Source organism: Mesitornis unicolor, unplaced genomic scaffold (genome assembly GCF_000695765.1).
Source record: "Mesitornis unicolor isolate BGI_N332 unplaced genomic scaffold, ASM69576v1 scaffold38485, whole genome shotgun sequence".
NCBI lineage: Eukaryota > Metazoa > Chordata > Aves > Mesitornithiformes > Mesitornithidae > Mesitornis > Mesitornis unicolor.
This window is the reverse complement of record NW_010184187.1, coordinates 65,277-76,422: the sequence shown is the minus strand read 5'-3', so window position 1 is coordinate 76,422 and position 11,146 is coordinate 65,277. Positions and strand designations below refer to the sequence as shown.

Sequence of the window (11,146 nt, the reverse complement as noted above, 5' to 3'; positions counted from 1 at the left end):
TCAGCAGGAGCCCTTTCAGAGTCAGGATGCTCCTGGGACAGACAGGTTCAAATCTGAGCAAAACCAGCAGAAGCTGGGTAAAGGCAGCTCACATAGAGTGGCTTATGCTATCTTTGGATTTTATTATGGACTATAATGGAGACTGCAGTTGTGTAGGATAAAAATGAGAGGGTCTTAAGTTACGTCATCGATTAGCAGGCTGATAACATGGGATTTTTACCACTGAATCAACTGCTGAAGATGTTTTCACTTGTCTTGGTAGCCTTTCCCTTGAGTATTCCTGGAGGGTTACCCAGGTGTCTGCATTGCCGTTGAATGCCCAGCAGAGCGCACTCTATGCCCTGCAACGTGCTGCTTTCAACTTCGGCACATGATTTAGCAACCTAAGATGTGCAGTGCCTCGGGAAAACAACCAGGCGTATAAACAAAGCACTCTATTTCTATTTTTTTTTTTTTTCAGAGCCCAAGTAGGGAACACACTTGCTTGGCCTATGGTGCCCTTGACAAATAATTTGTCATTTACCAACCATGTTGTCTGTATTCTCTAAGCTGAAAATAGCCCTGATGCTGGCATCAGCTGCACAGTAGCATGAATGATTCAAATGCCTTTAGCCCAATGAAGTCTTATTAGAGTCCCACTGTGGCTTGCCAGTGAATGATGAAGTGGGAATGGTTACCTCTGTAACGGGCAAATATTTCTCTTCCTCCCACTCTGACCTCAACACTTTGTGAAGAGAGCACATGCCCCATTAGATGACTTAATGATAGGACACTGACACCAGCTCAGGTCATCTAAACAGTGTGAATCTGTTCCATGTTCTTCCATCACCAATTTGATGCATTTTTCCTCTTTCTTAAAATTATCTCAAAAAGCAAGTATTTCTACTATTGGTTTTCATAAGTGCTTTTCACAGCAGGGTTTAGGTCATGAAATGCAGTGTGTGATGATGCAGTACAGAAGTGATATCTCTTCGTAGGATTCTATTTTAGCATTTGCATATGACATAATTTTAATAACACAGGCTGAGACCATGGGTTTAAATACATTGATCTTAATAGGAGTAGACTGTACTAAATTAATTTTTGGAGGAAAAATGTTGAATTGGATAATAGCACTTAGGAAGCCTATTTCCAAAAACTCTCCATGAAATTTTAAGGTAATTTCAAAATGAAAACTGTAGACTTAATCTAGAAATGTTTCTTCTTCTAGCATTCAGTATTACTATCTCCATGCCTTTAATGCCTCTTAATCCTAGATAAATAGTTTTCAATCATGTGAGAGGAAGAAACTTAATATTTTAAACCAGAGTTATATGACCAAACCTGGCTTACTTCTCACATGCAGCATTAGCTTCCATCCATAATTAGAGTTGAAGATAATTTGCCAGTGCTGCAAGTTCAGCATTGATTTGTTTTACTTTGGTCACAAAGAATCTTCTGGACAGTCTTCTTTCTCTTTTGAATAGTTTTCTGAATAACTTTGTTTCATCATAACCTCACAACAGTTGGTGTCAGAGGAGATTAATTTCGGGCAGTTTTATTTAAGAAAGTAAGGTAGAACAGATTCATTATTTATGTAGGAATGTCATCATGACCAGTCTGACTGTTAAGCCCGTACAAGATTGACAGAAGATTTTTTTGCAGAATTTGTACAGCCTCATGATGGCATTAATAGTCACCCCCTATGATGCGTGTGTTTGCCGGTACTGCTGGAAACCCTACAGAACTGAAGCCAAGAAAAATATCTGTGCCCTGTTCAGAGCTGCTCTTTGCTGAAAGTGTGGCTGAGCTTGGAAAGGAAAAGACAGCATATTTACTTTGCCCCGCCAGGGTTATGGTCCTGCCAGAAAAAAAGTTGTGTCTTCTGGTATAAATAAGAGCAGTTTCAAAGGCTGCTGTGAAATATGACTCGGCTGATGGAGGGGGATGGCTGGAGAACAGAACCAGTACTGTACCATCCCCAGCCTGTGCTCCAGCATGCTCTTACTTTGAAGGTTAGATGGAGGTTAGTCTCTGTTGTAGTCACAGTCCTATTTTGCCTGAAAAAACTACCAAAAGGCCCTGAGAAGACTTGTCTGCTTCCTAGATCACCTATGCCCCTGAAGTAGCATGAAGGGACTTGAGCGCAGCTCAGAAGCAGAGCTCTATCTTTCAGTTCACCTGTCAGCCTGTTCGTCTCTCTGTGCGGGTATCCGTCCATTCGGCTACAAATCTGGTATCATATGCAGTTTCAGTGACTTGTGTGGCTTAAAGATTCTCTTGTGAGAAGGCAGAAAGTGCTCTTGCCACTTGTGTACAACAAAATTATTGGCATCTACCACCCTCTGATAGCCCTCCTGGGTGACCAAAAGAAGAGTTATTCACTTGATTAGAAATGCTCTTGCAAGGAGCAGTACTGCCACGGGTTTCTTAGAAGCCAGGGGACACACAGTTTCACACATGCTGATACTTTAGCATGACCGTGCGAGTGTCAGCCCATGGTTTCACGTGTATATACCTATAAAGCAATGAATAAAACATCACTTATAGATAGGTGTATTTAATGTCTGTACATACTGCTGCTGGATGTCTGATACATCCAACAGAGAGAGCTTTCCTGAAGTTGTAATCTAGTCTGCGTGATCTTGACCTGATGTTTTCACTGTGACCTCCAAGCTCTGGACAAGTTTTGTTGCTCCTAGATGTTTAAGTATTATGCTTAGGAGCTTAGGAACTCTGAGTTGCGTTTAGTTGGAGAAGCACTGCAACATAGCCTCTAGAGCCAGCAGTGCACAGGGCTGGATTATGAGAAGCCCTTGTTTAAATGTGTAATTGGGTAGTAGTATTCTTATGAAGTGTCCATCAGCAGGCTTCAGACCAATATGACCAGTTGGTGTCTTCTGTGTGCTGACAGCACTGCTTACAAATTTCTAATTATCCGTCAACCTTTATAATTCTCAACTTCTTACGTGTATACTACAGTAGTGTGTGGTGAGGGCTAGAATTTGTCCTTTGTCAGACAACAGCAAGGAAAATGAAGATCTTCATGATGTTAGGTACATCATGTCACCTATGATCTGGACAAGAGTATTTCCTTGAGTATATTGCAGATAATGCATAGTTCCAGAAGGACCATTCCTCACCCACGGTGGTACTCCTGCCACCAGCGACAGCGTCCTCAGCAAGACTCTGGCCTTTGGCCTGCCTTATGTGTCAGTCTGATTTCCTTCAATGTGCATCTGTGGTACTTAACTTCCTGTTTTTCACTGTCTTATGTTTTAGACATTGTTTTCACAAAGCTGTGATCTTGTTCTTGAAACAGCTACAACATCCTTGGGAAACTTTATGTGGTTTAAGAAAGAAAGAGTCCTCTCCTTGAAATTGTATAGTGATGTTCACAGTGATGCTCTGCATGTGTGTAACTGTGGTGTGACTATAGGATTTGCATCTATAAGGACTGAGGTACTTATAGTCAGCTTTGAAAGGAATAATGCTTGTGTATATTGCTCTTTTTGTTTTGGAGTCTTACAGAAAATTCCTCCAAGGACTCCCAGTGCCTGTCTTTTCAGGTTTGTGGGATTAATGTGTCAAGGACACCCAGACATAGAGAGAAAACAGCCTACACTTGGCTGGGACCAGCTCAGGTATGGGAACTGAGTTTAGCCAGGTCTAGCATTCAGGGGATGGGAACTGGTCATGAAGAACAGGTTTTCAGACACAGCAGGAAGACGTACAACTTCAGTCCTACTTTTGGAGAGTAGGATATAAAATACATAAAACATGAAATCCAGCTGCTCCTGAATTTGATTATAGAAAGCCATAGAAGAAGGAATGGGCTCATCAGGAAAGAGGGTATAATAATAAGAGTATGGGAATAAGAGGAAGTGTTTGCCCCCAAAGGTAATCACCATATGTTGATTTGTGTGTGAATGTGAGTGAGGTCTGTATATAAACGTGTAGAAAGTATGTGCTTATATTTATGTAGATATGTCATCAGATGATGGATCATTTAGAAATACAAAGCTAGTGAGTCTAATTTATATCACTACTCCATACATTCCAACCAATTTGATATGTGGCTTTGCTACCTAACTCAATTCTGAATTTCTCCTGCACCAAACACTTTTTAAAATCAACATAATTTTCCACAAACCATCATATACCAAGTAACTTTTGGTTTTCAATCATGGGACAACTAAAAAATTAGCAGGAAACAATAGTGATGGAAGGCTCGATATTATGCTGCAAACTTTGAATCTAGTTGGTGTTCATCAGCACAATAGAATTATGATACTCATATGTTTATAGATATTTCCAAGGGTACATCCCACCGGGCTGTGATCAGTTTCCAGGGGAGCCTTTAATTGCTGTATGGTATCCTTCAAAGCCACCATATAAAAAAGAGAGAAATGAAACATCTTTGTTCTGAAACATGACAGAAAAGAAAACATGGACTTGCCACATGAGCTCAGATGTGTGGCTACCCCGACCTGCAATGAATCCAGCCAACTAGTATTGCTAATCGTAAAATTATCCAGCCCTTTAAAAAATGTAGCTACTATGTCACTTATTTTTCTCAGTCTATGGTAGTGAATTCCACAGACTGCCTATGTGCTGTGTGTGAAATGTTTATGTATATGTTATGTTTATGTATACATATATAGACAAGCACTTAGTATTTATACACATTTGAATGTATGCTTTCAATATATACACATAACATGTATTGCATGCATGTAGACTCTATATATAGTATCTCTCGTGTGTATATACCCTGCCTGTGTGTGTGGACCTGTGTGTATATGTATCTCCCGCATGTAGGTTTTCTGGAAGGCATCACACTGACAGCATCACCCCTTCCTTTTTTTTTCCAACCCTAGATTGGGAAGCTCGGATAGACAGCCACGGGAGGGTATTCTACGTTGATCATGTCAACCGAACCACCACGTGGCAGCGCCCCACAGCCGCAGCAACGCCAGATGGGATCCACAGGTCTGGCTCCATCCAGCAAATGGAGCAGCTGAACCGGCGGTGAGCACTTGCACCTCTGTTCCCTTCAGATCTACACTCCTTTTATTCCACACTGCCCCAGTGGCTTCCCTCCTTCCCCAGCACATTGCATTGGCTCCCCCTAGGATTTACCTTTCCTCCTTGTCCAAGTCCAATGTACATGTTCCTGTCCCTGCTGCTGATGTCTTTCCGCCTACTGGTGCACCTGCTGTGGGTGTCCAGTACCCAATCTTGCCCACATGAGAAGCATTGTTTAGTAAAAAGTGTTGCAAAATGTTTCAAACAGCATGAAGAGGCTTTTGGAAAGCTTCTCTGAAATTATTCCCTGAGAGAAGGGAGTGTTCTTCCAAAAGATCGAATCAGTTTTGCTGTTTAGCTGTAAAAGTGGTATCAATGGGTCAGCATCTAGTGCTGCACTGCAGAGGTTTCTGAGCTGACTGTTATTGAAAAAGTGTTGCCATATCAGTGTAGCATTTCTACTCAGCTAATTAGGCCTGCTGAAAGGTCTGTCTCCTTTTCCAGGACAGACCACTGCTCTAATAGACTGTACACATTTTGAGATGTAGACAGATCTGCTTAGTGTTGCATTGGGCCCTGTAAATCTGTCAGCTCATTCTGAGCTGGATGAGATATCTCCTAACATGGTGCACTTTTTCCCTTTGTTTGACTAGTCCACACATAGATTTGTGTATAATTTCCTTCTCATGCTTGCTTTTCGGACTGAGTTTAAGAGGAAAGAGAAAAAATAAACAGTTGGTCAAATATCCTCCTTTTTTACTTCAGAAAAGTTGAGTATTTTAAATTTCTTTACTTACTGTAATGATGTGGTTTCTAGAAAAAGACAGGCAAAATTGAAATTATATTCTAATCATAGCATGCAAAATGCCACAGAATGTTTTCGGTCTTTTTTTCTTTGCTAAGAGAAAGGTCTGCAGCTGAAAGAAGGATGCAGAGTTTCAAAGTACTCTTTTCAGAATGCAGAATAGTTTGGGAGTTACTGTGTGTAAAGAGAACTGGGACCTGAAAGGCAACGACTAGAAAGTTAAAGTGACTTCTTAAGAGTAATCCAGCCTTCTTTAAGTGCTTGTTTTGCAACGTAAGTTGAAACCATCAACACGCTCTTGTAGAATTTCTCCTTCTTTTCACCAAAATACATAATTTTGGGTGCCATTTCATAACATGCATTATGTCTTGCAGAGGCGAAAGAACCTGCTCAGTATTTGTTCATTATAGCTTTCCTCAGATTGAGTCAAGCTACTGTGTTAGTATTAAAAAAACCTTAAAGAAAGTAAATGTTTATGAAATGTAGATTCTTTCAAGGATTTTACATCACTTTGCCATTTAGCATTTGTCTTTAAGAGGGATTTGGACCATGTTGAAGCTCAGACTATTTGGCTGCCACTTAAGTTACCTGCCACAGAAAGCTCTGTTATGAACATACATCAGGTTTTTTTGTTGGTTTCTTTCTTGGACAGAGAGGTTGGATTTTTTTTGTTGGGTTTTTTGTTTTTGTTGGGGTTTTTTTGAGGTTAAATTCATGTAAGTGCAGCACAACCCACAAAGGAATAATGCTTGTGAGAGTCTGCATAGGAATTTACCGTTGTGTTAGTTAACACAGGTCAATCATTAAACCAGTGATCTCAGCAGAAACTGAAGGGTAGGCATTGTGTGTGTGACCTCCTTGCTTCAAACTTTATTATTCCATATTTTCATGCTGGCTGCCTGGCTTTCTTGGTTTTGACTTGATTATCACTGGTTTGGGCTGGGAACTGACAGTTAATAGGACAGACAGTCTTTGAATCTCTCTATTTTTAGTATTCACGCATCCAGTTACAAAGGGAGAAGTGCAGAGGGTTTTCAGCAGTGGCACTTCTCTCCTTACCTGAGTCCCATTGGAGACTGAACACCTTGAAACTTATTAAATGTGAGCTGTCGTGGCTTTTTGGGACAGAGGAAAGAAGCTGATGTTTCACTACTCTTTGCCAAAGATCTCTGTTGATTTGAGAAGCGGAATATGGAGGTCTCCTATTGTTCCAAGTTTGGGAACATTTCCTAAGAGTCTAGTAGTTTATCCGGTGGCCATTCATTGGCCATTCATCTTCAACCTGACTGTTACAATTTTTAATTAAAATTATTGTTGCCTAAAGCCAATTTCAAACATTTCATGTCTTCAGATGTGAGGATTGTGATGAAAACCACTTTTTGCAAAAGGTTATTATCAGCACTGTGCAGGATTGGGCTTTGGTTTAAGCACTCATTTTAGAAATACTGATTTTGTTGTATTTCAAACTTCATTATTTGAAATGTTCTTCAGCAAACACAACCGAGAATCTTTTTAGATGAGGCAACAACAAACATAGACCTTGCTGACTGAATTAGCAGCAGCCTGAACTTTTGCTCTAACCTCAAACAAAATTTGGACTCAAAATCACTTAGCAGTTTGAAAAAACTTGGTGACTTTTCTTTTTAAACCAATCTACTCATTTTTCAGTTTCCTGGTTTCATTTGTGGAAGGCAATGGAAAGACCAAAATATTACAAGGAAGCTTGGTATTTCCAGCCCAACCAAAACCACAGAGCTTTGGAAATTCAACTTGAAAAAAACCAAACCCAGACATGTCATTGAGCCTAGTTCTGCTTTTTTTCTGTGCTCCAAGCTTCCCATTAGCTGTACTTGCCCCTTGAAGATACAGTGAGTGCAGAACAGGAATCCAGGTGTTGGGCAAACTCCAGAGAGACATCCACACTCCTTATTTTAAAGACTCTTGCTCATTTTCTGTAGCGCTGCTTGACGTGCTCACTTGTTAGCAAAGCGGATAAAAGCCCTTGTTGTTCAAGCTCCATTGGAAAGATGCATTGCAGCATATATATATATATATATATATATATGTTTGTTTGTTTGTTTTTGCACTAATTGAAAAGGTAAGAAGTAACATAAGAAACTATAACCATAATAGTTAAGACAGACACAGTGTGGTATTTCTACACCTCCATTTCTTTGACAAATCACTTTGAAAGGAGACTGAAATTTCCAGAGGCATTCCCATAACTTTTGCACTTCCAATGTTTCCTCCAATGACTTTGGCATTTTCTGATATTTATTTAAGATGATTTTATAGTATTGAGACCCAAAAGAAAAGTGTAGCCATTTGTTGGCACACAGCTAGTGTTACTCTTTAAGGTTTGCCAATAGGGATTTTCTACCATCTAATTAAATTGAAGCTACAAGGTTTTCTTATATGTGTGCTTATATCCCTTGATTATATGAACTACCTTTTTTTTCTTACCCTTTTCTGTTGCATGTGGGTGTTGTAAAACTCCTCCAGTACTGGAATGGAAAGTTCATTTGGTTGCCTGCAGTCAAGTAAATAAAAATTTAAAATGTGTGTCTGAAACAGAGGGTTTAAAACTGCAGTAAATTCATGCTGTTGTGAAACCTACTGTCAGAATTTTCTTGAAAAAATGGATGTTTACTTAAACACAGAAGCCCAAACTTTTTGCAGAAACTTCTAAAGATGCTGTTTATTGAGCTGTCAAAATATACACTAAATGTAGCTTCAAATGACTTTGAGTAGTGGGGGACACACGTAATACTGTGCAAGTTTAGCATAAATCTATTCAAACTTTAATTATTTTTCTTAACTATCTCCAGCCTTTCTGCCCAAGATTGGGTTGCAGTGAGCTATTGGAGATGATGTCTGCTGAGAGATGTAAAAGCCAAATAAATCCTAACTGCTTGTCTTTAATGATCATGTGTCACGTTGAGGAACTAACTCCTGACTAACTTCTAGTTTGGAATAAAGTGTGCATTAAAAAATAAAGAGAGAGAAAGTAAGTAAAATTTATAAGTCAGAACTTGAGCTGAGGAAAGGAAAAAGAGTATACATCAGGAAAATGAGAGAGAGACAAATAATGGTGGATCAGATTAAAGTAAAGTAAAGCAGGCAGTAAAGTCATCGTGTTTTATATACATACAGAAATGGAATCCAGAAATAAGGATTAAAAATATTGGGGTGAAGTAAAAGCGAATTAAAATAATTAGGAGAGCTTATTTTCTTTCTTTCCTTTTCTTCCTCTTTCTGCTTCTTTCTTTCTCTTTCTCCTTATGCTTTCTTCTTTTTTTTATAGAATAAATTTTCTGATTCAAGGTATAAGACATATTCATAGCTTGTCAGTAGAACGAAAGAAATCTTGATCTCTCATCTTATTCATCTATCTCTGTGAGTGAACAAGCTAACTAGAATTTGTTTTGCGTAGTGCGAGTTCAAAACACTCCAGGTTGTTCCCACAGCCAGGAATATACTTTGTTCCTGATGATGTGATAAAGTATTTAGGATTGGGTTCATGTCTAAGACATTGATATCAAATAATGTGACAATTAGTTCCATAATTAGTATTGAAGTAATATTACAGTTTTTTTAAGGTATTCGTGGATTTTTATTCAGAATTTTCTTCTGTCGCCCTCCTCACTGTTGTTTGCTTATGTCTACATTGTTTCCTTTTTCTTGTTCTGCAACTAATCACCACCCAAGCCAAACACCCAATCCCCCTGATTTTGATGTCCCAAAAATGGACATAACACTTGTGTCCTCACGCTGTTCACTCAGCTCATATGCTCCATCCTATTACTTTTCTGTGGCTGTCCTATCAATTAAATTGCAGCTCTTTGAGATCACACTACCTACTAGTTTACATTCCATATTGTCTACCAAACTAGAAGTGTGCCCCACTGCTGGCCATGCAGTATTGTAATAAACATTTTGTGGACACGCTTAATAGCCTTTACCTTTTTAGGTTTGAGCATTTGCTTCCAATATTGTAATAAGAAAGACTAAAGGGTAACTCAGTGCATCACAAGATTGATCCTTACTTCATTGATTATTCTACCGTAAGACTAAATGAGAAGGGAAAGCATGATCCACCAGTAGTTTCAGGTTCCAGATGTTTTAAAAGGAAGGCTAGTAGCAACCTGTAGCCTGTCCAAATTTGACCTTTGAGTCTTCCTTGCTTTTCACCCCCTAGGTATTTGTTAGTCAGTGCAAAATGCCATATTTGCAGAGTAATAGTTGGCCCAAGTGTGAGTAGCTGCATCAGTTGGAGGAGACAAGTCAGGCATGCACTTACTCTGTCATGTGCTGAAGATAGAAGTATTGGAATAGTTCAAAACCACTGCTGGTTGTTAAGGTAGAAAGCATCAGAAGGCTCTTCCGTTAACTAAATCATGTTGTTCCTTTCTTTTAATGTATGTAGATACCAAAACATCCAGCGAACTATTGCAACAGAGCGGACTGAAGATGATGCTGTAGTAAACAACAGGGTGGAGAGAGTTCCTACTGGAGGAGGAAGTGACTCTGAGGCAGAGCCTTCCCAGCCAAGCTCAGGTATGGGGAAAAAAAAACTATTGAGGGGCATGTTCAGTGCCACTCAATGATGGCATTCAGTTCTGTGGAAATCTGCATTTCCATAGGAGACTCTAACTTTATTATACCAGGTTGTAAAAAGCTAATTAAAAGAAAATAGGTTTAGACCTGAAGCTGCAAGTACAAAGCTAGATAGAAAGGGCCTTAGTTCTTTTTTAACAGCTACCAAGACAGACAAAGCATTTTTACTTTATTAAAGGGTTATTTGAAATTAAAATGGAAAAGGAGTCGTGATTTTTATTCAGCTTAGTAGTTGCAAAAATGACACTGTCTTATTTTTGCTGCAGTGTGATTTTGATCTTGGGGCGTTGCAGTTTATTTTTGCTGGGCATGGCTTCTGCACTGCCGCATTTGCCCATGTGGTCACACCTGCATCACAGCCCTGGCATCAAATATGAAACACTTGTGTTTTTAAAGCTGCAGTTTTGTGATAGCTGTGAGCTGATCCAAGTGTGGGCCCCCACTGAAGGAGGCACAGCTGTCTTTTTGTTCATCACTAACTCCTGTGACAGCACCCCATACCAGAGCAGAGAACTGATTGGTCTGAAAAATAACCTTGTTTCTGGTACTTAATGCTGTTTACAGTCAGATTGGTTCTTTCATCTGGCTCATTAGATGACCAGACAAGAATGAGTGTCACTACAAAGGAGAAGAGGAGAATGTGAACCTGTGGGAGGATGGGATGCGCAGGGCACTCTTCTGCTTTTTTTGCTGCTAGTCATACATTTTCTTATAACA

General features: G+C 39.5%; 1 protein-coding gene across 1 annotated transcript in view; it reads left to right on the top strand.

The window, feature by feature from the left end:
- The window catches only part of HECW1 (HECT, C2 and WW domain containing E3 ubiquitin protein ligase 1), a gene marked incomplete at its 5' end in the record, with an annotated part of 76,944 nt that overhangs the window by 8,862 nt on the left and 56,936 nt on the right, over positions 1-11,146 (top strand). Inside the window, 2 exons of the mRNA XM_010184387.1 lie at positions 4,860-5,010; positions 10,239-10,369. Of these exons, the coding sequence (XP_010182689.1) occupies positions 4,860-5,010; positions 10,239-10,369 (282 nt within the window). The remainder of the gene's footprint in view (positions 1-4,859; positions 5,011-10,238; positions 10,370-11,146) is intronic.